General features: G+C 42.8%; 2 protein-coding genes across 2 annotated transcripts; one reads left to right on the top strand and one right to left on the bottom strand.

The window, feature by feature from the left end:
- Positions 1-613: 613 nt before the first annotated feature.
- LOC116980106 lies at positions 614-15,313 on the bottom strand. The gene is made up of 8 exons (XM_033032215.1): positions 15,149-15,313; positions 11,532-11,573; positions 10,032-10,151; positions 9,384-9,470; positions 7,420-7,551; positions 5,649-5,701; positions 5,167-5,222; positions 614-1,453 (listed from the first exon to the last, which is right to left on the bottom strand). The coding sequence occupies exons 1-8, from the start codon at positions 15,311-15,313 to the stop codon at positions 906-908; spliced, it is 1,203 nt and encodes a 400-aa protein (XP_032888106.1). The 3' UTR covers positions 614-905.
- On the top strand, positions 15,175-20,249 carry LOC116980105 (uncharacterized protein DDB_G0292642-like). Its single transcript, XM_033032214.1, is given in 5 exon segments — positions 15,175-15,545; positions 16,701-16,811; positions 16,934-17,086; positions 17,089-17,112; positions 18,022-20,249. Coding segments are annotated over 5 exon segments (957 nt in total). The 5' UTR covers positions 15,175-15,431; the 3' UTR covers positions 18,577-20,249.
- The last annotated feature ends 5,721 nt before the right edge of the window (positions 20,250-25,970 follow it).

The raw sequence follows: 25,970 nt of genomic DNA, 5'->3' as shown, positions 1-25,970 counted from the left end.
TCAGCAGCTTTGTCATTGATAATAAAGGCTGCACCTTAAAAATAGCCCATGAAAATTATATTCTGCCAAACTAGTAAATTGTATGTGAAAGATAAGGAGCAGCATAAATTAATTATGGTGGCGTGGTGACGTTGCAGTAGAGATGCTTCCTTACAGCGTCAGCGACCCGGGTTTGATCCTGACTATGGGTGCTGTCTGTATGGAGTTTGCATGTTCTCCCCGTAACCTGCATGAGGTTTCTCCAATATCCTCGGTTTCCTCCCACATTTTAAAGATTAAATTAATTAGGTTTGTAGGTTAATTGGCTTGGTGTAAACGTAAAATTGTCCCTAGTGTGTGTGCGTGCGTGTGTATGTGTGCGTGTGCATGTGTGAATGCGCGTGTGTGGGTATGTGTGTGTGTATAGTGTGTGTGTGTGTGTAGTGTGTATGTATGGTATGTGTGTTTGTGTGCGTGTGTGCGTGCGTATGTGTGTGTGTGTATGCGTGTGTGTGTGTGTTTGTGTGCGTGTGTGCGTGCGTATGTGTGTGTGTATGCGTGTGTGTGTGTGCGTGTGTGTGTTCATGTGTGTGTGTGCGCGTGTGTGTGTGCGCGTGTGTAGGATAGTGTTAGTGTGCAGGGATCGCTGGTCAGTGCGGACTTGGTGGGCCAAAGGGCCTGTTTCCGCGCTGTATCTCAAAAACTAAAAACTGAAACTAAAATTATGAATAAACCCGAATAAAATGCACAGATCTGACTTGACAATCCACATTGCAGATATGCAAATAATGTGCTTCTGAATTCACAAAAACTAATTTATAACCAAACTAATTTTAGAAAACTGAATGAAAGGGTTTTATTTTGCTTAATTGATTGTTACTAATTTCATCTTCCCTTCAGATATTTTTTGCCCAACAGCAAAAAAGTCAGTTCAGTAAATTTGAGATAGCTTGGACCATAGGTGCAAAGTTAAGGTGGAAACATCCACAGTTACACATGGAGTCATCTGCTTCTGTGCTGTTGATAACTGATAATCCTTCTACCGATTTCTCAGATTCTACCTCAGTGCAGGTTTCCATTGCTGTATTTGTTATCAATCGAATCTTTTCATTATCATTCCTTTCACTTATTACATCGGTCAGTTCTGCTTGTTCTAATTTCACTTTGTTGCTACTCTGACTTATTGTGTTTTCTGCTCTTGTTTCTTTGCTGCTTTTAATATTTATTTCACCTGACTTGTCACCTACAGTTGGTTTGTCCCTATTATCTACCACAGTTTCAGTCTGGTTTCTGCCATCTCTTGTTCTTATCATTTCATCTCTGTTTTTTGCTGGTGTACGATTCTTGCCTGGAGGACCTTGTAAATTTGGATAGAAAGTTTCATCGCTCTGTTGACCTCTGTTACCTCCATCACATATTCGTTGTGTCTTGATCCTTTGAGCTTTTGCATCTGTATCAGTGTCCCCAACAGATTCTAGAAATATAATAGTGAAAGGCATAAATAAACCTTTACATAATAATTACATGGCTAAACAGTAATTAAACTGCATAACACGAATATTCAAGATGGGCAAAGGCTGGTAATTCTAAACTAGGCACTGCACCCCTGCCCCACTATTCATCCCTCTCTTCCCTGTGTCCCACCTGGATACACACCCATTTCTTCCTTTCCCCTTCTCCCCGCCCCCTTCCATCTATATTTTGAGTCTCGAACTGAACTGTCACTCCAGAGATGTTGTCTGTCCCGCTGAGTTACTCCAGCTTTGTGTCTATATTTTTATACATTTCTTCCACTAGATTCACATTTCTAGCCTTTTCTATACTTATCTCTTTATCTCACGCTTTTTGTCATTTCATCTCTGGTCTTTGCCTGACCGACTCCCTATCAAAACCCCCACCTCATCTGCATCCACCAGTCACTTGCCAGACTTTGTCCTGCCCCCACCTCTCCCCACTACTACAAATACTCTGAATAAGGTTCCCGGCCTGAAACATCACCTATCCATATTCCCCAGTGATGCTACTGAGTTACGCCTCCACTGTGTGTCTTTTTAAATTGTTAATTATCTTACCTTGCAAGGTGGAAGAGATTAATAGGAGATTAATTTTAATATTACCTCACACACATTAGTTTAGCTCCACAGCATGGTATCTGGCCCTTCGGCCCATCGAGTCTGTGCTGTCCAGTGATCTCCGCACAATAACACTATCCTACACACACTAGTGACATTTTACATTTATACCAAGTCAATTAGCCTACAAACCTGAGATAGACACAAACTGTCTGGAGTTACACAGTGGGACAGGCACCATCTCTGGAGAGAAGGGATGCTTTCATAAAACTCTGCGAATGTGAACTCAAATTAACTCAATGGGGATGTGACCACATTTAACGAGTGAAGAACTGCTATCCCATCTAGCATTTTTATCAAAACCAAATGAATCTGTGGTGGATCTGTGGAATTCATTGCCACAGAAGGCTGTGGAGGCCAAGTCAATGGATATAAAAGTAGGGTGTCAAGGGTTATGGGGAGCAGGAAGCAGAGGGAAAGATAGATCAGCCATAGTTGAATGGCAGAGTAGACCTGATGGGCCAAATGGCCTAATTCTACTCCTAGCACTTGTAAACTTATGCTGGAACAACTAAATGAAGGGTCCCAGACCTGACATATTGAATGGTTCACCTCGCACAAATGCCGCCTAATCTGCTGAATTTTCCAACTGGCTCTGTTTTTATTTTCAGATTTCCTGTACCAGCAGTTTAAAAAAATTGCATACTTGTATCTGGGAGGAAGGGCAAAGGGGCATCCTTAATGCGAGTAAAGAAAAAGCTTTGGGCTGAGAAGACAAGACATAAAAATTAAACTACTTGGTGTTGAACTTCCTTCAGTAGTATCTAGCAGAATCTATCCACCCCCCAAACCCCTCTCCAGTCATTTTCCTCTTTGTGTTATGGATGGGGCAACTGAGCAGCTGCATGGGTGTCAGGGGTTATGCACACAAGGCAGGAGAATGGGGTTAAAAGGGAAAGATAGATCAGCCACCGTTGAATGACAGAGTAGACCTGATGGGCCGAATGGCCTAATTCTGCTCCTATAATGATGAACACATGTCGAGGAAGTCATAGAATGAATGGATTCTGCATTTTCTCCAAATTTCAATGGGTCCCCTATTGCTTTCCTAACTCTTTATTCCATCTACTCCAGCCAGGGTAGAATTGGTGTGGTCCTCAAATGCTGCCCCACTTGCCTCCACATTCAAGGAATCACCCTCCGTACCCCTTCACCACATTGGACATGACGTCAACAACATACAAACCGTGCCTTCTTCAAGCAGTCTACTTTCCCTGGATTAGTTTTCTGTTGACACCAACACGCACTCTCCCTGTGAAATCTTCCAATGCAATCTCAAGGGGATGCAACACCTGCCCTTCAACGCCATCCCTTCCAACCATCCCCAGATTCAAACCCTCCACGCTGCTGAACCAGCAATTCACGTATCGTTTCCACTCTGTCGAATTGCAGTCACTTCTCATGATATGATCTTGTCTATGTTTGAGAAGCCATGTGCAGACTGGGTGGAACCAGCAGGTGTTGAACAGTGCAGCCCCCGACAGTGGCCCTGAGTTTCCCATTGTCTGTCACCGCAATGATTCGTCCCATTTAGTTTCTGACTTCAATAACACACCGTTCCAATACCACAAAACATAAAGTCAGTGAACAGTCTCTCATCTTCCGATGCGGCTCTCTGCAGCCCCCAGGATTTAACACAGATACAACAGTTTAGATATGCAGAAACAAAGAACTGCAGGTGCTGGTTAATACACTAAATGGAGTAACTCAGCAGATCAGGCAGCATCCCTGTTGAACATAGATAGGTGACTTTCTGGGTTGAGACCCTTCTTCAGATAACTACAGTATGTAAGAGAATGGGCGAAAAGGCCAATAAGGTGAAACATTAGTTTGGTCACAGCATGGTTTGGGAACAGCTCCATCCAAGTTCGCAAGAAATTGCAGAGAATTGTGGACGCAGCCCAGACCATCACACAAAGCAACCTCCCTTCCATCAACCCTATTTACACCTCACGCTGCCTCTGCAAGGCTACCAGCATTATCATGGGCTAGTCTCACCCTGGTCACTCCCTCTTCTCCCTTCCATCAGGCAAGAGGAACAGGAGAAAAAACACAAACCTCAAGATTCAGGAACAGCTTCTTCCCAGCTGCTATCAGGCAACGGAACCATTCTATCAACAGCTAGAGAGTGGTCCTGAGCTACTATCTACCTCATTAAAGACCCTCGAACTCTTTAATTGAACTTTCCTGGACTTCATCTAGCACCAAATGTTATTCCCTTTGTCATGTATGTGTACACTATGGATGGCTTGATTGTAATCATGTATTTCTGCTGACTGGTTAGCACATAACAAAAGCTTTTCACTGTACCTCACGCTTGTGATCTCATACCTACAAATCTGTTAGTGAGGGAGTTCCAGGGTTTTGATCCAACAGCTGTGAAGGAACAGCGATATATTTCCAAATCAGAATGGTGTGTGGCTTGCAAGGCAATTCCAATTGATGGGATTCCCACCCTTTTGCTGCCCTTGCCCTTCTAGTTGGTAGAGGTCATGGATTAGGAAGGTGCTGACCAACAGACTCTCGGCAAGTTGCTGCAATGCATCCCATAGATGGTACAAAGTGCTGCTACTGGACACTGGTGGTGGAGTGAGTGAATGGTTTGCATGGGGTGCCTGGCAATTGGGCTATTTCCTATCTGGTGTCATCGCTTCTTGAGTGTTGTTGAAGCTGCACTCTTCCAGGCAAATGGAGAGTATTCCATCACATTTCTGACTTGAGCCTTGTCGATGGTGAACAGGTTTTGTTGAGTTTGGAGGTGGATTATTCACCACAGTATTCCTAGACATAGTGTATGCCGTAAACTACTCCAGCTCAGTTGCCTGCTCAATGGTACTCTCCAGCATATTGATAGCGAGGGATTTGGTGATGGGAATGACTCTGAATGTCAGGATGATAGCTGAACATTCTCTTGTTGAATATCATCATTGCCCGTCACTAGTTTTGTGGTAATGTTACCTGCCTAGATAGTGTCTAGGTGTTGCTGCATTTAGAATGTGAACAGCTTCATTATTGCTGAATAAAAACCTCAATGGCATTGTGAAAAAACACTTACCTTCCATGATGTTGGCTTTCTCCTTTCTGTACATTAACAAATATGCTGTAGATGATCTGTAGTTAAAATACATAAATGGTTCAAGTTAGATCTTGGTATATTCTATTCTGCAGAGATCTGGCATAGATCACAAGAAACTCAGCGAGCAACTGAGTGCACAGTGGTAGAGATACTGCCTCACAGCACTAAAGGCCGGGGTTCGATCCTGACTTTGGGTGCAGTCTGTGCCAAGTTTGCACATTCTCCACATGATCCTGTGGGTTTCCTGTAGGTGTTCCAGTTTCCTCCCACATCCCAAAGCCATGCAGTTTTGTATGTTAATTGACATCTGTTAATTGCCTTCCACACGTGGTGAGTGGCTACAAAAGTGGGATAGCATGGAACTAGTGTGAATGGGTGACTGATGGCTGGCAAGGACTGTGTGGGCCAAATGGCCTATCCCTGTAACTCTAAATTAAACAACATCAAAACTGCATCTGTACCTTATGCAGGGCACCCCATTGCCACGGCATGCTTCATAAACAAAGTCTTCCACCTGTAAAAGTGTTAGTCCATTAATTTCACAGATAATGTCAGATAAAGTATTTTGGTTTAAACAATCCAAAGACAGAACATTGTTGAAAAATTCAAAAAATGTTAAACTGCACAAAAGTACCAGAAATCTTTGGTGTAGACTGAGAAACTCACACAAAATGTGACTCAATCAGAGACATAGATTTGGATCAAAACACTAAATGCAGAAGGAACTCAATGGGTCTAGCAACACCTGTGGAAGGGTCGGGAACCTTCTTCAAACTAATTGAAGCAGGAAGAAGCTGGAAGGTGGGGGTAGGACAAAGCCTGGCGATTGATTGTAGTCTGAAGAAGGGCTCAATCCAAAACATCACCCATTCCTTGTCTCCAGAGATGCTGCCTGTCCCACTGAGTTACTCCAGTTTTTTGTGTCTCTCTTCGGTTTAAACCAGCATCTGCAGTTCCTTCCTACACAATAGATAGGTAGATGCAGGTGAAGGAAGTTTGATTGGCAGATAGGTGAACAAAAGGCTAGATATGAAAAGGAGACAAAAGGGTGTCAGATAAGCATAGAAGAGGAGAGAAATATAAATACGTGGAGATTTGTTGATTTATCCCAGCACTTTGTATTCAATGCAAGATTGCTACATCTGTAGTTCATTGTGTCCAATTGAGAGAGTTGGTAGAACCATAATATGTGGAGACTGCAATGTTAAAAACCCTCATGGTATTTAATGTCACAGTGATTAGATGTTGTGGGAAAATTGACCCACAATTTCACATTTACGAAAACAATAGTGAAAGGCTTGGATAGAGTGGATGTGGAGAGGATGTTTCCGCTAATGGGCAAGTCCAGGACTAGAGGCCATAGCCTCAGAATTAAAGGATGTACTTTTAGAAAGGAAATGAGGAAAAGTTTCTTTTGTCAGAGGGTGGTGAATCTGTGGAATTGTCACAGACAGCTGTGGAGGCCAAGTCAATGGATATATTTAAGGGAGAGATTGACAGGTTCTCGATTAGTAAGGGTGTCAGGGGACTTGGAGCAAAGCTAGGAGAATGGGGTTGATAGGGATAGATAAATCAGACATGATTGAATTGCGGAGTTGACTTGATGGGCCAGTAGGCTTAATATTGTTCCTATAACATGAACTACACAGAGAATCTCAGATAAATACAACATTTGATATCTGTGGCCCAACTCACTGCCTCTTACAGTGGAATAATGGCACTACGAGATTCCACTGCATCTCCAGTGCGGAAGTATCTACACTGCATCTGCAGCCCACTATATTCATTTAGAGTCAAATAGGTGCCAAGTAGCATATAGATATTACAGAATGACAACTAGTTAACTTTTAACCTTCCCATCATGCTTCTTAGAATTGGTGCAATATAATCAAAATGAATTCTGTAACTTCATCCTATGCAATATGTGCAAAATAATGTAGAAACAAATAGCTGCAAATGCTGGCTTATGCCAAAGGGGAAAAGGATAAGGTGGTGTTTTAGGTCAGGACCCTTCCTCAGACTGAAGAAGGGCCCTGACCCAAACCATCACTTATCCTTCTCCTCCCGAGATATTGCCTGACCCGCTGAGTTACTCCAGCACTTTGGGTCTAATTTTGCCAGAAATGATTGTCAACTATTAATTTTTGGATGCATTTTGGAATACCTAAATGGACTGATAATTTGTTCTAAAAATCACGACACTTTTATCAACAAAGGCAAAATAAGACTTACCTCAGCGACATGTGAATCGTCAAAGCAGTACCATTTACTGGAGGATTCTGGTCTAATGTGAGCAACATAATGGCCACCACCAAATTCTCCAGTGTGATTGCAGATTGCAAACAGGTTGTACGTTGTGTCATTCTGAAAGGAGATTGGCAACAATTTAAGAAAGCAAAATATGTCACACTTTAAAATTAAAAACATTTTTTCACCAATGTATTCCTGTGCAATTAGTAGCGATGTTACAATACCTGCCTTCAGCGGCGCTGCAGTTCTGCCACTGGTCGTGTGCGCAACTTTAGCGCCTTTGTGGTTGGGGGGAAGGCAGGATTATAGATGAGGCTCTCATCCATTATAGATGAGGCTCTCACTAGGGTCTCCTCGATATCCCACAGCTCCGTTCTTACTCCCCCTCCCCTCTCTCATAACAAGGACAGTCCCCCTTGTCCTCACCTTCCATCCCATCACCTGTCGTATATAACGTGTAATCCTCCAATATTTTCGCCACCTGTAAATAAATCCCACTACTAACCATATCTTACCATCTCCACCCCTTTCCGCTTTCCACAGAGACTGTTCCCTCTGTAACTCCCTGGTCAACTTGTCCCTTCCCACCCAAACCAGCCCCTCCCTAGGTACTTTCCCCTGCAACTGCAAGAGATGCAACACCTGTCCCTTTACCTCCCCCTCGACTCCATCCTAGGACCCAAACAGTCTGTGAGGCAGAGGTTCACCTGCACCTCCTCTAACCTCATCTACTGTATCCGCTGCTCCAGGTGTCAACTTCTCTACATCGGCGAGACCAAGCGCAGGCTCGATGATCGTTTCGCTGAACACCTCCGCTCAGTCTGTCTTGACCAAGCTGATCTCCCGGTTGCCCAGAACTTCAAATCCCCCTCCCATTCCCAATCTGACCTTTCTGCCCTGGGCCTCCTCCATTGTCAGAATGAGGCCCAGCGCAAATTGGAGGAGCAGCACCTCATATTTTGCTTTGGTAGTTTACACCCCAGTGGTATGAACATTGACTTGTCTAACTTCAGATAGCCTTAGCTCTCTCATTTCATTCCCCCCCCCCCCCCCCACCCCCCTTTCCCAGTCCTCCCACTAGTCCCAATGTCTCTGCCTACATTCTTGCTTTGTCCTACCCCCTCCCTGACATCAGTCTGAAGAAGGGTCACGACCCGAAACGTCGTCAATTTGTTTTGTAATAATTTGCCCACCTGACCACCCTGTAATTATTTGGGCTACATCCCTCTTTCTAAAGAACAATGCCATGTTGGCACTCCTCTAGTTCTCCAATTACAGATATGTAACCAAAGATGATCAGAAAATAATGGTTAGACCTCATACACTCTTTACCAAGCTCTGCTCTAAGATCTTTGCTCTTTACTGTCCCACCTGGTGTTACACTTACTGCTCCCCTCCCCCTACAACCCTTTTGTCTCAAACCTTCTGTGTTAATCTCTGGCCATTGTTCCAACCATCTGCCTATTACAAGAAAACCCTTGCCTAAACTCCCCCATTACCTGCCTCTCCGTCCGCCAAAAATTCTCTCCCCCCCCCCCCCCCCCCACCCCCCACCATCACATTCAGTTTGAAGAAGAGTGCTGACCTGAAATGCCAACTATCCATGTTCTCGAGATGCTGCCTCACCCGTTGAGTTACTCCAGCACATTCTGTCTTTCTTTGTATTCTTGGCATTTCCATTTATAAGATGATGGACCTGTTAATATTGTTTCTCTTTATGTTTATTATATCCACTACCTCATTCTCTTTCTCCATAATGTTGATGCAGTGTCATCCATCTCTGTTGGAGGCAACCATAAGGCTCTCATTTAGAATTGTATGCAAGACTCTAGGTTACCTTATCGGCCTCTTATAGATCATTCTTTTTCCCTTTGAATCCTCCTTCCTTTTAAATATCTGAACTCATCTTAGGACGTTCTCGATTCATCGTGTTTCGATCACCTTACCTCAGGGTTTACTCTGGGTTCTGAGCTTCTGCCTCGTTTCGATCCCCCCAAAGACTGTTGCCTTGAGAAATTTGCCTCTTTGGATTCCTATAAAGAAAATGTTATACAGATCAGTTCATTAAATAGTAATAACATTTTACATTCTATTTGTTAGGATGAAAAATCCTATGAAATATCTCTGAATATTGTGCAACATTACAAAATGTCAAACTGACCGCTCGAGAAAATATATTTTTTCTACCAACTCTGTATTTTCTTACTTTCTATTTTCATTCGGCTGCATTTTCCGTCCTCCTCTCTAGGCTTCCCATTACATTCAGCTCAAAGTATTGGTGGCTGGCTTACATTATTTGTCTTATCCTATCCTGTATGTTCCTTGATATTCTAGGTCCAACTCATGAAACCGATGGGAAATATTGAAAGGAGTGCACTGCCTTCAAAATCTACCCCCCATCAATCGCTGTCTGCCCCAATGAGAATGAATTTAAATACCTCACATTGACGTCAGCAGGCAATTTCATAATCAACAGAACTGGAGCAGAAGAAATGATCCTCAATCCTAATGGACTGCCGAAGGGAACATCAAGAGGCGACTTTGCAGATTTCCTCATGAGCAAAGCGTCCGCAAGCCAAGCTCAGCAACCCTACCTGCAAATTCTTATTCCTCTGTAATTTCAGGCTTTCTTCAGATTCATGACTTCTAGATCTTCCAGATCTTCCAGATCGTGGTGAACTAGATCGTCGTTTCTCCACTGCTTCGTTGGAACCCTATTTAAAAAATATCCAAAGTTGTGTTGAGGATTATAACAGCATTTTACATTGTCCGCTTGCGTGAATAATATTCATCAAATTATTTATCATTTAATCTTTGTTGGGCTTTAAGAAGGAACTGCAGATTCTGGAAAATCGAAGGTAGACAAAAGTGCTGGAGAAACTCAGCGGGAGCAGCAGCATCTATGGAGCGAAGCAAATAGGCGACGTTTCGGGTTGAAACCCTCCTTCAGACCTAATCTTTGTTGGGTCATGGCACAAATATTCTGAAAATCACTTGAAATTTAAAAAATAATAATAATAAGCATATTGCTAATTCATCAACTTGTTCGGCAAATCAGTTTTGGTCCAAAGGTTGTTGGAAAAAGTCTGGGGAGCAAGTGGTGAGATGTCTCACTTAGCAAATTGTGGGCTCCAGGTTTGGGTTGAGAACCACCCAGTGAATGTGGTGAATGTAGTTTGGTTTAATTTAGAGATATAGCCCAGAAACAGGCCCTTTGGCCCACTAAGTTTGTGCCGACCAGCGATCCCCATACCCTAACATTATCCTACACACTAGGGGCAATTTACAACCTTTAGCAAAGCCAATTAACCTATAAACCTATATGTCTTTGGAGTGTGGGAGGAAACTGCAGATCCTGGAGAAAACCCATGCAGGTCACGGGAGAACATGCAAACTCTATACAGACAGCACCTGTGGTCAGGATTGAACCCGATCTCTGGCTCTGTGAGGCAGTAACTCTATGGCTGTGCCACCATGCTGCCCCAAACTCTACAATATTATTTAGTAGGCTCGCTCTTTAATTCTTAGGAAGCTAGAAATATTTTTCATACAGAGCAGTGAGTCTGTTGCAGAGAGATCGTTGAAGATTGGGGTGAAACCAAGGGTCGCTGGTGATCTAACAGCTACATTCCAACAGGTGAGGAATCAGTGCTTTCAAACAAACTGATTGATAGACACCATCCTCGTACAAAGAGAGTTGAGGTGAACCCTGGTGAGAATAATGGGAGAGCTGGGAGAAGACTGGGTGGGTTAAAGAGGATAGTACTTATATATAAATGTAAATAAATGTAACAAATGTAGAAGTAAGTAAATGCTAAATAAATGGAAATGTACATAAAGAGTCAGTCAGCTTGTGAGATCAAGGACTCAATAGCATAGAAGGATGAGAGTTTCACAGCCTAACAACATTTATTCTTGTTCTATGGTGTACAAAACCATTACACACTTACTTTGAAACTATCCTTATTATTGGTTCAATCTGCCTAGGATTATACAATGGCTCAGCATGTAGCAATATAGTCTCCTAATATCAAAGCAACAGAAATATTGTCTCTTATTCACAGAAACAATTAGAAAATAATAAAATATCTTACTGAGGAACTCAGGCACCACTCTGTTTTGTCATTGTTTTTGTTCTGCAAATTAAAATACAAAGCTTGAATCTTATACAACTTGTTTTTCCTCTTAGAATTTCAATACAATCACATGTTTTACAGTGAACTATTTATTTATATCTTTATAAATATATCTATATTACTAAAACTCTGTTCTTGACCGGTTTTGGCGATCTGTGCTGCGATTTCCGAGAGAACGCCGCCACCTACGGCCATCATTTTTGTCCACCTTGCTCAGAGCCCTCCTCCGCCGCATGTGTGCCGAGGATGTTTCAAGTCGATTAAAAATGACAGAGATATTAATGTTTTTACAAAATTCCCCATTCTCTCTGCTGCCCCGGCTGGCGGCAGGGGGGAGGGACTATAAAACCAGGAAGTGGTGTGCCTCAATCAGTGTCTGCAAGCTGGAGGAAGGCAGAGGGTCACGTTTCTCTGAGCTGTGAATAACACTGAACACATGTCTACTCAAATGTAAGTGCCCTTAGTGGTTCTAAAATGCTTGCAGAATGTGTCTATTGGTTCTAAAACTTGCAAAAAAATGAAAGTGAATTATGTGTCAAATTAAACTTCTTTTTATGCTTTATCTGATGGGATAAATTAAAGACTTGATTTTTAAAATGTCAAAATTTTGTAAGATTGCTAATGAGAGTCAGACAAATTGTCATATTTGTGATTCGGCAGATAGTGAGAACAATAGTGGGAGAGGGGGCAGTGAGGTGGAATTGGGAGCAAGCAGCGATGGACAGATGTTACGAAGGTGACTGATTGGAAGTTGCCTCAGAATCCTCAACAACATCTTACATAAGGTGGACCTCTTAACCAATTCTGAAGCTGGCCCAAAGTCCAGCTTCAGTGTTCTTGCAAAAGTACACACCCAGCAGCAGTAACATCTACCTGCTTCCACTACCTGCAACCTCCGGCACCTACCTGCAACCTCCTGGAACTGCACGGAAACCTTGGGTGGGGCGCAAAGTCTCCAGAGGTTTCCGTTCAGGTTTCCTAAGTGGGACAGGGGCATAACTAAGCTAAACGCAAAATGGTGGGGGAACTCAGCAGGTCAGGCAGAATTTTTGAAGATGACGTCAAAAGAGAGATGGGGGCAGGATAAAAGCCTAGCAAGTGATAGTGCAGTTCAGTTTAGTTTATTGTCACGCTCTTCGGGGTACAGTGAAAAGCTTTTTGTAGCTTGCTAACCAGTCAGCAGAAAGGCAATACATGGTCAACCCACTTACAGTGTGTAGCTGCATGATAAGGGAATAGCATTTAGTGCAAGGTAAGACCAGGAAAGTCCAGTCCCGTCTGAGGGACATCAAAGAGGTAGATTAGTTCAGCACTACTCTCTGGTTGTGGTAGGATGATTCAGTTACCTGATAACAGCTGGGAATAAACTGCTCCTGAATCTGGTGGTGTGCGATAGGTCGACAGACACAAAAATCTGGAGTAACTCAGCGGGTCAGGCAACATCTCAGGAGAAAGCACCTCTAGAGATTGCTTTCCCCTGACACTCAGTCAGAAGAAGGGCCTCGACCCGAAATGTCACCTATTCCTTTTCTCCAGATATGCTGCCTGACTTGCTTGAGTTACTCCAGCTTTTTGTGTCTATTTTTGGTTTAAACCAGCATCTGCAGTTCCATCCTACACAAGTGAGAAGTGGGTAGAGGTGAGGGTGATTGGATTGTAAGATAAGTGGAGTAAGTGACACAATGGATGACACAAAGAACTACAGATGCTGGAATCTTGGATAAACACAATGTGGCTAGATTAACTCGACGGGTCTGGCAGTGTGTGTGGAAGGGATTGACAGGCAATATTTGGGTTTGGGGGCATGAACATCGAATTCTCCCAATTTTGTTAGTCCTTGCTGTATCCTCCCCTTCCTCAGCCCTCCTGCTGTCTCCTCCCATCCCCCAGCCTTCGGGCTCCTCCTCCTTTTTCCTTTCTTGTCCCCACCCCCTCCACCCCCGATCAGTCTGAAGAAGGGTTTTGGCCCGAAACGTTGCCTATTTCCTTCGCTCCATAGATGCTGCTGCACCCACTGAGTTTCTGCAGCTTTTTTGTGTACCTTTGGGTTTGGTCCCTTGTTGAAACATAGAAACATAGAAAATAGGTGCAGGAGTAGGCCATTCGGCCCTTCGAGCCTGCACCACCATTCAATATGATCATGGCTGATTATCCAACTCAGTATCCCATACCTGCCTTCTCTCCATACCCCCTGATCCCTTTAGCCACAAGGGCCACATCTAACTCCCTCTTAAATAAAGCCAATGAACTGGCCTCAACTACCTTCTGTGGCAGAGAGTTCCAGAGATTCACCACTCTCTGTGTGAAAAATGTTTTTCTCATCTCGGTCCTAAAAGATTTCCCCCTTATCTTTAAACTATGACCCCTTGTTCTGGACTTCCCCAACATCGGGAACAATCTTCCTGCATCTAGCCTGTCCAACCCCTTAAGAATTTTGTAAGTACCAAATTACCAAATCACCACCTCCAGTTTAAATTCCATTTGGAATATTTTGGAGGACCAAGAAACCAAGAACCAAGTAACGGAAGAGGAGAAAGCTGAAAATGAGGTAGTGACAGGATGAATCCTGGCGAGTGATAGGTGGATACAGATGAAGGGACCTTGAATGGGAGTTGGATGGGAGTTGGATGGGAGTTGGATGGACAAACGCTAGATTTGAAAAGAGGACAAAATTGTCCAGTCAAGTCGTCACTTTTATTTCTATAGCACATTTAAAAAACAACTCTCGTTGGCCAAAGTGCTTTACATTGGTATATGAATAGTATAACAAAACAACATTGGTTCATAGATTAAATACAAACATCACTACATACAATAAAGCCTCGCTCAGAGGACGTCAAAAAAGGCTTGGAAGTAGAGATGAGTTTTTAGTCTCGGCCTAAAGGAGTCGATGGAGGGGGCAGTTTTGATGGGAAGAGGGATGCTGTTCCACAGTCTAGGAGCTGCAACTGCAAAGGCACGGTCGCCCCTGAGCTTATGCCTAGACCGCGGGATGTTCAGTAACCCCAAGTCGGCCGATCTGAGGGACCTGGAGGTGGTGTGGTGGGTAAGTAGGCTTTTGATGTAGGTGGGGGCAAGCCCGTGGAGGGCTTTGTAGACATAAAGGAGGATCTTGAAATTTTTTTGGAACCGCACAGGGAGCCAGTGGAGAGAGGCCAGGATCGGGGTGAGTGATGTGCTCCCTTATTCGGGTGCCCGTCTGGAGTCTTGTGTCAGAGAAGAAGAGTGATATACCTTTATAAAGCCAGAGAGAAGGATATGGATGGAAGAGGGCAGGGTAGACAGGGGGGGGGGGGGGGGGTGATTGAGAGAGAAAGAGTGGAGGGGGAGTGGGTGACACAAAATGCTGGAGCAACTCAGCAGGTCAAGCAGCATCTCTGGAGAACATGTAGGTGAAGCTTTGGGTTGGGAGCCTTCTTCAGATTGAGATTTCTCCAGAGATGCTGCATGCCACCACTTTGGGTCTTGTTTAAGGGGTCTGAGTGTGAGTGGACTTGAGAGGGCTGGGGTGAGGCAGAGGAAAGAGAGTGGGAGAAGTGGGTGTTACTTCAAATTGCAGAATGCCGTGTTCATACAGTTGCCAAGTGAATGGAGGTGGTGAGGTGGATGTGGTAATATTTCCCGGCACACGAGTCTTGCTTATAATAAATTGAAAGTGAAACGGCTACAGATTGGAGTTGCAACCGTGGCAAAACGTCGCTTCCGTTTTGATGGGATTGGTCGTAAAGTTCATACTTCATTGCATTTGTTTGCAGCAAGCATCAGTCGGGTGTTTGACTTTAGAGACAGTCGGAGCGGTCGTGAACAGGCGGCAGAAACCTTTGGACACATTGGTTGGGACTGAGCATCCAGGAAAGGATGACGGAAAAGCGCTACGACCCCAATGACAGCACCCTGAAGTTTGTACAGAGAAAGGACGAGATCACAGGTTTAAAAAAAAACATTACTTTATATCGGAAAAATATTTTCTTTGCAGCCATTTCCTGACTTGCTGAGCATTTCAAGCACCTTCTGTCTGAATGTTTGAATCGGTGACAAAACATTCAACAAGGGAGTCGAGGGGCAAGCGGGAGAGAAGTTCTGGGCCAGAGTGAAATAAAGAGGAACTGCAGATGCTAGAATGTGGAAAGATAAGGAGATGGGACAGACGGGGTTAATTGGTGTTTTATACTTGAACAAAATGATGTTCGGAATGCTGATAGTGTAATGGTGGTGATGATATATTAGTCGGTAATGATTTGTTTGTCCTAAAAGTTTGCTTTTAATTGTTTTAGTGGATAAAAATAACACAAAGCCACAAATACCTAAAGAGGGGTGGGGTGGGGATTCTACGGACAGGAATGAACCTATCAACGGTTTCTTGGTAGGTGGGGGGTAACCCGTGTGGCCACAGGGAGAATTCGTACAAATAGCAAGAATGGGGAAGGGCGGAGGGATGGATGAGATTGGCTTTGTCAGAGATACCAGCGCCAGGGCAGTACAGACCCAGAAGATTGCTTTGTCCCCAATCATGTCGTTCATTTTCAACTCTGTTAGGTCACTAACTACCCGCATGATTGGGGATATTCTATGACTCTCCTGTCCCTTTACGTTCCTGATGGATTAAAGCGGAGAGCCGTGTGTCATTTGCTGCAAACGTCCAGTGCCAATTGCCCATTGGTTTTTCACAGGGCCACCTTGAGATTAAACTGGGTCAAATAGTGTAGTTCTCAGTGTAATCAGTTTGAACTAGTAATCAGCACCTTGCTATGTGCTGGCACCATATCTATAACGAGGGCTGCAGCTCGTTATAGATATGAGCATTGTTTGGCAAAGTGAATGTTCCATGGTATCTCCTTTGCTAGCAATATGGGAGGAACAAGTTAGAAAGGTTGACCTCTTCAATGTTTGCAGGTGATAGATAATGCCAGGGAATGGAAGGGCTGGGTGGGGAGGGTGAGTAGACCAGGAAGTTACACACACAGAGTGATCCCAGCAGAAAGGGAGAGAGAGTTTGATGGTTGGCTTTGTCCTTCTTTTGTAACTAAGATATATTGGGACAATTCTCTACATTTATGGAGAGTTTACATTATATTTTTATGTCAGAATTTGCTTGTTATAAAAGTGATGCCAGAACAATAATGAAAGATCTCCTTTGTAGGCGATGATTACCCAAATGTTCTCAGAGTGGAGATGTCCTGTGGACATGCTGTGGACCCCACATCTCTGACCGGATGGTGTCGTAGCCTGATAGATCGTGTAAGTATTTCTGGCAATCAGTTTCCATGCACTTTTCATTCATTTTAACTCTTGCATGGCCTTGCATCGAAGCAAATGTTAACATTGGTATTTTTGTTTGCAACACCCAATACCTATTTTAGGGTCATTCCACATTCCACTGCCCTGCTATAAAGGGTGGAACAGAAGAAAAGTGCAACAAGGAATGGCCCTATGTGGAGGTTCGCAGGCATGCGTTGCTGACTGACGATGAACAGAAGTATTTTGAAGAGAAGGTTGCCTTACTCGCTGCGGCAAAGCAAAGTACTGTGAATTCAGCACGGTAATACAGCACCTTACTTATAATAAATGGTAACAACATTCATAACAGGAATTGAGAAAATCCAAATTGGCAAGATGGAAATGGGCATGGGCAATCACAAGCTCTTATTTGCAAGAAGCAGAATTGGGCCATTCGGCCCATCAAGTCTACTCCGCCATTCAATCATGGCTAATCTATGTTTCCCTCTCAATCCCATTCACCTGCCTTGTCCTCATAATCCCTGACATCCTGATGAAACAAGAATGTCTACTCTCAGACAGAGAAACCTGTCTGTCTGATGAACTTGTTGCAAGTTCTGACTTCCCGTTGAATTTGGTATTGATTCATCTTTGTCACTTGCATCGAGATACAGTGAAAATCTTTGGTTTGTGAGCAATCCAGACAAATGATATCATCCGTGAATGGGCAAGCCATACACAAGTTCAGCAGGTTGTGCAAAATCAGATTGGAAACAGAGTGCAGAATATAGTGAAATAGCACAGATAAACTAAAGCTCAAAGATGATGGTGATGATGAAGAAAAGCTCAAGGATAGATTGGGTGATCAGGAATTCATCCCCAGTTTATGTGAGATACTGAATGCTCCAGCCTAAACTATTTCAAAGTGTAAAGTATTTAGATATGAAAATGCATGTTTTTCAGTAGATAGACACAAAATGCTGGAGTAACGCAGTGGGATAAACAGCAACTCCCAGAGAAGGAGTTGGTGACGTTTTGGGTCGAGTTCCTTCGGTAACCGATGAAGTGTCTCAACCCAAAACCTCACTGATTCCTTCTCTCCAAAGATGGCGCCTGTCCCTCTGAGTTACTCCAGCATTTTGTGACTATCTTTGGTTTAAACCAGCATCTGCAGTTCCTTCCTATACATATTTTATTTCAGTGTTGATGTCATTGTTCTGTCTTTCTTCAGTGCCCTGGATGCCAGACTTGTGTCGAGCGAAAAGATCTGACAAATCTTTCAGTGAGATGTTCCATTTGTACAGCACAAAATGGAAGATGCTATGAATTTTGCTGGCAATGTTCGAAGCAATGGAAGGGCCGAGCACCCCGTTCTGATCGATGCGACAATGAAGGATGCACAAACATTCAGCTGGACGCCCTTAAGAACTGTGACATGAAAACTTTATCCTACAGTAACATCCAATGCCCTAAATTCCGCGCTTGTCCCACATGTGGGATTATTATAGAGCATAAAGCAATGTGCAAGTATATCCTGTGCTCCAGGTGTCATGTGGAGTTTTGCTTTGCTTGCCTTAAGACCAAAGCAATTTGTGAAAGATCATCTAGCTATTCTGCTACTTGTGCTAATCCTGTGGTCCCGAGGCAAACAAGTATTCCCACGTGGACTCGCACTCCAAATACAAGTATTCGCTGGATGAATCACATACTGAATATACTCTCAGAAAATACCAATGATGATGATCTTCCTACCAATAATGAGAACCCATCGTGTACAATTTTGTAAAGCAAGAATCTGATTGCACAAAAACATAATAATTGACGCATTGCCATTAAGCAAAATATTGATCATTGCTGACCTTATTTTGATGATACAAATTGCTTATACTGCTAAAAGATTAATTTTGTATGGCAATAACACAATATAGCATCCCACAACAAATATGATCACCTCAATTGTAATTTCAATTTGCATCCATCATAATGTTAACTCTCAATTAATGTGGCATTTAATCTGAATATCTGGTTAAATTTAAGGTAACATCAAAACCAACTCATATTCCATTATGGATGTGGGTGAATCTTTAAACCTCAGGGGTGATGGTTTGAACAACTGAATTATTTTGACATTTTTATTTTAAAATTCATTTCTTAAATATGTGAATGAATTATGCAAAATTCATTGCATTTTTTCCGTCAATTTACAGATTTAATTTCACATTCACATTCAAAAGAATGGACAGGAATTTATTGTTTAAATATTGATAAATCAGCTGCCTGTGCACTGTTTTAACCTGTAGAATGCATACTAGTATTGGTTTGTGTGGCTCGGACAGGGTTTTTCTTTTAGGTTTGTTATTTTATTCATGTTATACCAGCTCTTTAATGTTTGATTTCTTCAAATAAAATGACCAGACGTTTGGCACAAGAATTCTGCATGTTTGTGTTGAAAATGTACAAAATGTCTCTCGTGACACAGAATAAATGGGCAAGAATTAGATGTGAAACAATTAGAAGCTATTTCCAAAATCCAATACCTACCTGAGAAAAATAAGTTGTTAGTTTTTGTATAACTTTCTTTTAAAACTGTTTAACCAGCATCCAGCACATCTCTATAATATCTGTGGAAGTCACAGAAAGATCACGGTCTTCATATACAGAGTTCACACAAACGTGTATGAGTCATTTAAATTAGGAGCAGGTGTAGCCCGTTGATCACCTCCACTACTAAAGACTGGTTGATTTGATTGTAAACTCCACATTTCCATCTACGTACAGTAAACTTTCACTCCCTCACTATTGAAGAATCTTTCAACCACTGCCCTAACCCAACCACTTCACTTCCACTATTCTTTGGGGAAACATTTCAAAGACTGGTAACCATCAGCTAGAAAAATAAAACAATATCTTTGTCTTATCAAATGTATTTGATAAATAGAAGTAGGTAATGGAAGTTAATTGATAGTGATTTTAGATCTGCAGAACTACTCTGGACAAAATGAATAGAATTAAGAATTTATTTGAATTATTAATTAGCTAATTGTAGTTATTTACAGACACACCTTGATTTATGCAATAAGCGACTGATGTAAACTTGTACTTACGTAAACAATTCTGTACTCAGTACCTCCTGCAGTCAAGGGAGTTTGTAATTTCAACAACACTGTACGATCACTGAGGTTTACATTAGAAACAAGGTGGCAATGGGGGCAGTGCTTACCCAGAAGGCCATGCACTGCAGAAAGTGCCCTACGGTGATTCCATCAAAAGTAAAATCTGACAAGTAAAGGTTGACAGAACGTTACCCTAACTTAAAGCGGGCAGTGTTTGTACATGTCCTTGTACTGAACATTTAAATATGTATTGTATAGACTTTGGAAACCATATGTTGTGATTATGTTAGTGGGGATTTAATCAGAATGTTATTGTGGAATTATATTAAATTACACATTGGAAGATATATGAGAAGTAATCATTTGTGATAAATACCATTGTAATATCTTTGATAACCAAACTTTAAACAATATTTTAAACAAATATTATTCAGTTGCCTGGAAAGTTGTTCACACAACACTTCGCTTTTTATGTTCTATGATTCAATTTCAATAAAATACAAAATGGAATGAAAAATGAAGTCATTAACATTGTGTACTGCTAAAGCTGAGATCATTAATTTATGACCTCATGATCTGCGCAGTGGGGAAGTCACTCGTGCAAAAGCCGACCTATCGAATGATTCTGAGCCCTGAATTGAATGGGAACACATGCTGACCATCATTACCTGTGCTGCCAAGGTCCAGAAGGTCCGTAACATGACCCTTATTCACACTAATTCCATGTCACCCACTTTTACATCCACTCCCTACTCACCAAGGGCATTCTACAGAGGCTGCACATCTGTGGGATGTGGGAATAACTGGGGAACCCGGATGAAACTCATGCATTGGAGGCCCAGTCACTGGATGTATTCAAGAAAAAATTGGATATAGCTCGTAGGGCTAACGGAATCAAGGGATATTGGGAAGAAAGCAGGAACGGGGTACTGATTCTGGATGATCAGCCACGATCATATTGAATGGCCTACTCCTGCACCTATTTTCTATGTTTCTATACAGATAGCAACTGAGTTCAGAATTGAACCCGGGCCTCTGGTGCTATGAATCAGTAGCTATACCAGCTGTACCACTGTGCCACCCTTTGTCCTTTTGGCAAGCAGACTTCTAAACCACACCCAATTTGTGTTATTCTGTTTTTGACTTGAATTTCTATTTCCTAGAACTCTTCAGTTTAATTTTCTTCTACGTTATTCTACTTTGTTTCACTTAGTCCAGCTTTGTTTCACTTAGTCCAGCTTTCACTTTTTTAAACAAATGATTATTCAGCTGCCTGGAAAGTTGTTCACACAAGGGGGCACCGTCCAGTTGGGTATGGCTGCCCTGCCTGCAGCTGTCCGCCCTTTCACTTCCTTTTTTTAATTTTTAGTACGTTAAGAAGTGTTGTTTGGAGGTCTATTCTTTGTATTTCTCAGTCCCTACCTTGTCGGAGAGGCGGCTTTCCTCCGAGCAGCATCTCTGAGGAAAGCAGCGGGCTGCGGCGCTGACTTTAACATCGGGAGCCTGGGATCTTTCGCTGAGATCACCAGTGGTGGAGCTCCATCCAGCGCGGCCTGTCGGCTTCTGAAGCCGCGGTCTCCGGTAAGGATGTGGCCGTTCCAGGCATCCCAAGCCGCTGAGAAGGTTCTCCCGACGCCGGAGCACCATCACCCGGCGAGAAGGGCCTGAAACATCGGGCCCCGTAGCAGCGACTGCGGAGGCCTCAATAGGCCCGACTATGGGTGGACAAGGGAATGGGGACTGGACTTTGACCCTTCCCTCACAGTGGGAACCATTGTGGGGGGATGTTTTTATGTTTTATGTTAAATTCTTCTTTAATGTTGTGTTGTATTCTTATTAGTGTTCTGCAATGGCAACTTGAATTCCACGACACCAATTGGTGTATGTGACAATAAATGAACCTCTGAACTACACTTCGCTTTTTATGTTCTGTGATTCAATTTCAATAAAATACAAAATGGAATGAAAAATGAAGTCATTAACATAGTGTACTGCTAAACCTGAGATAATTAATTTATGACCTCATGATCTGCGCAGTGGGGAAGTCACTCGTGCAAAAGCCGACCTATCGAATGATTCTGAGCCCTGACTTGAATGGGAACACACCTGAGATATAGGTTCCCTTTATGTAACTTTTATACCAGGTTGTCCTCAGTCTCCCTTGGGCACTGCCCCCAAAAATCTCTTGTCCCACCCCACCCCACTCCTGGAGGTCTACCATCCGTCTACCAACCTGCAAGTTTGCATCCCTCTTAACCTCAAAAGGCTTGGATAGAGTGGATGTGGAGAAGGTGTTTCCACTTGTGGGAGAGTCTAGGACTAGAGGTCATAGCCTCAGAATTAAAGGACGTTCTTTTAGGTAGGAGATGAGGAGGGATTTCTTTAGTCAAGGGGTGGTGAACTTGTGAAATTCTTTGCCACAGAAGGCTGTTGAGGCAAAATCAGTGGATATATTTACAGGAGAGGTAGATAGATTCTTGATTAGTACGGGTGTCAGAGGTTATGGGGAGTAGGCAGGAGAATGGGGTTAGGATGGAGAGATTGATCAGCTATGATTGAATGGTGGAGTAGACTTGATGGGATAATTCTACTCCTATCACTTATGACATGATCTTGTCCCCCCCCCCCCACCAGTACTAAGCTGATGACACAAAACCTCCACACATCGTGAGTAATCCCGGCACTAATTGCTGAATCTCCGCAGATTCCTGATTTCACCAACACCCATCTAGATACTCATTCATCACACAGATTTCAAACACACATACTCATGATCTCCAATAACCAAACCTTTCATAGTGGCGCAGCGGTAGAATTGCTGCCTTACAGCGCTTACAAGATCAGAGGCCCGGGTTCGAATCCGACTACGGGTGCTGTCTGTACGGAGTTTGTACGTTCTCCCTGTGACCGTGTGGGTTTTCTCCAAGATTTTTGGTTTCCTCTCATACCAACAATGGACTGGTTTGCAGGTTAATTGGCTTGGTATAAATGTAAATTGTCCCTAGTGTGTGTAAGATAGTGTTACTGTGTGAGGATCACTGATCGGTGCGGACTCGGTGGGCCGAAGAGCTGTTTCCGTGCTGTATCTCTAAACTAAACTAAACAAAAGACTGCACCCTCTACTGAGGTAGGTTCCCATTGCCTCTTACTCTTGTTATGCTGGAAAGACAGAAGCTTTGCTCCGAATTATGAGTAGGACAGCACCTGACAACTTCTCAGAAAGAACAAATGGTCATCACTAATATTCTGTTTAATAATGTTGATTCAGTTAAAAATATTGTCCGGAAGAACTGAATAAATCCTCCAGCATTCGATAAAATAGAAAGTAAACACACTGAGCCCATGCTGACCATCAGTGCCCTTATTCACACGAATTCCATGTTACCCACTTTTGCATCCACTCCCTACATACTAGGGGCATTCTACAGAGGCTGCACATCTGTGGGATGTGGAAATAACTGGTGTATCAAACCCACATGGTCACAGGAGGAACGTGCAAACTCCATTAAGACAGCACCAGAGATCAAATGTGAGAGGGCAAATGTGATAAAGTTTCAAATGAAAATTCTCCGAACTTTCAGTATATCAGTCAATTGTCAGACTGGGTAAATGTCTGGGCAACTGAAATGAGGCATTCAGTTCCCTCTCCACTTTGCAGTTAAAATGTAGCATTGACAGGAGGCTCCATGAAGCTGAATGCATTATACATTTTATACATCATGAAGATTATAAATGTTAGCTCTTACATGGCATCAGCTTGGTTCAAATATTATGAATTGAGTATTATGATGCCAATTGCATTTTTAATGCAGCTTTAATTGTACTGGGCAGCACAGTGGTGAAGCGAGAGAGCTGTTGCCTCACAACGTTGGAGAACCAGGCTCGATCCCAACTATGGAACTGACTGTGCGGAGTTTGTATGTTCTCATTGTTACCACGTGCGTTTTCTTCAGGTGCTCCGGTTTCCTACCACATTCCAAAGATGTGTCGGTCTGTAGATTAAATGGCTTTGGTAAATCGCCCCTAGTGTGTAGGACATAGAATTAGTGTATGTGTGATCGATGGATGGCATGGACCTGGTAGGCTGAAGCTCTTGTTTCTGTGCTGTATCTCTAATCTAAACAAAACTAAACTAAACATTAATATAAATATCTTCCTCGAAATAAAAGGATCTGCAGAAGCTGGTTTATTTTTTTTAAAAGACACAAAGTTCTTGAGTAACTCAGTGGGTCAGGCAGCATCTCAGGATAAGTGACGTTTCAGGTCAAGACCCTTCTGGCTTTATTTAAGAGGGAGTTAGATGTGGCCCTTGTGGCTAAAGGGATCAGGGGGTATGGAGAGAAGGCAGGTACAGGATACTGAGTTGGATGATCAGCCATGATCATATTGAATGGCGGTGCAGGCTCGAAGGACCGAATGGCCTACTCCTGCACCTATTTTCTATGTTTCTATGTTTCAGACGTTATCCAGTTATTTTTGTCCCAGTTTGACAAAATTGCATTCATCCAAATGTAGCTGTCTTCCCTCACCTAGGGTTCTTGTTACAATGTATTAGGGGTATTCACCAAATATGGGGAATCAGCCTTGATTGTGCATGATAGAGACGGGGGGGGGGGGGGGGGGGGGGGGGGGGGGGGGGGGAGGGGTCAGGTTGAAGAATCAGAAAGGCATACTCGGTGGTAAGATTGGGGAGAGGGGGATGGGTAGGATAAATGATCATCACCTTCGGGAGGGGGTAGGGTGCTCCGGTGGTTAACAGGAAATAAACAGGAAGTTTCTGTATGGTTTTAAGAACAGAGCATTATTTTAAAACCTGATTGTTCAAGAAGTGTTTAACGAGAGACGATAGACTAGTTTTATTGGCAATACTATTTCCATTGGGAATTATATCATTTAATGTATGTTTGATGAAAGCACAATTTAAAGCAGACTGAGAAATGACCGTCTGAATATTTGAACAAAATGGCGTTGGCTGATACATTTAACGAAAGGCCTTTAACCTATAACATGATGTCTCTGGCCTCCTTGTTTACAGTACCTTTCTGTCTGTGTTTCCTGTATGTGGTGTACAGACTAGTTGAATGCTTTGTGTGCAGTCTCTTGTGGTTCTGGTAGAGTTATTTTGAAATGGGGCTTTCAAGACACTTTTAATTAGTTCCCTTCAACACCTTAAATTCCCTTCTGCATTTGCAATGTCATACAATTACAGGGAGAACATGCAAACTCCATTCTGTATATTCAAAGGAATTTGGAAGGATGAGAGGGTATCTTAAGGAAACATATAAAATTATTAAGGGATTGGACAGGCTGGTTGCAAGAAAAATGTTCCCAATGTTGGGAGAGTCTAGAATTAGGGGGTCACAGTTTAAGAATAAGGGGTAGGCTATTTAGGACTGCGATGAGGAAAACCTTTTCACCCAGTGTGTTGTGAATCCGTGGAATTCTCTGACACAAAAGGCTCTGGAGGTCAATTCACTGCATGTATTCAAGAAAAAGTTGGATATAACTCTTAGGACTAACGGAATCAATGGACATTGGGAGAAAGCAGGAATGGGGTACTGATTCTGGATGATCAGCCATGATCATATTGAATGGCCTACTCCTGCACCTATTTTCTATGTTTCTATGTTTCTATACAAATTTCAACCGAGTTCAGAATTGAGTCCGGGCCTCTGGTGCTATGAATCAGTAGCTATACCAGCTGTACCACTGTGCCACCCTTTGTCCTTTTGGCAAGCAGACTTCTAAACCACACCCAATTTGTGTTATTCTGTTTTTGACTTGAGTTTCTATTTCCTGGAACTCTTCAGTTTAATTTTCTTCTACGTTATTCTACTTTGTTTCACTTAGTCCAGCTTTCCCAGATATTGGGTTTAGGTTTATTACTGGCACATGTACTGAGGTACAGTGAAAAGCTTCATTTCACATGCTATCCAAACACATCAGATATATCTTACATAAATACAATCGTCAAACTCAACTACGATAGATAGAACAATGGGGAAGATACCGAATGCAGAGTTCAGCGTTGTAGAGCATCAGTTCCTTTGACAAAGTCCAATTTCCA

The sequence above is a fragment of the Amblyraja radiata genome, chromosome 13, assembly GCF_010909765.2.
Source record: "Amblyraja radiata isolate CabotCenter1 chromosome 13, sAmbRad1.1.pri, whole genome shotgun sequence".
NCBI classification, from domain to species: Eukaryota; Metazoa; Chordata; class Chondrichthyes; order Rajiformes; family Rajidae; genus Amblyraja; species Amblyraja radiata.
Note: the sequence above shows the minus strand (reverse complement) of the source record. Positions and strands in the feature narration are given on the sequence as shown.

Excerpts from the sequence above, each read along its gene's own strand:
- LOC116980106 (XM_033032215.1), bottom strand. The coding sequence starts at position 15,313 with ATGAAGTATGAACTTTACGACCAATCCCATCAAAACGGAAGCGACGTT. Across the intron at positions 11,574-15,148 it reads CCTCCATTCACTTGGCAACT|AACAAAAACAATGACAAAAC; the intron begins GTATGAACACGG and ends TTTAATTTGCAG. Across the intron at positions 7,552-9,383 it reads AACCCAGAGTAAACCCTGAG|AATGACACAACGTACAACCT; the intron begins GTAAGGTGATCG and ends ATCTCCTTTCAG.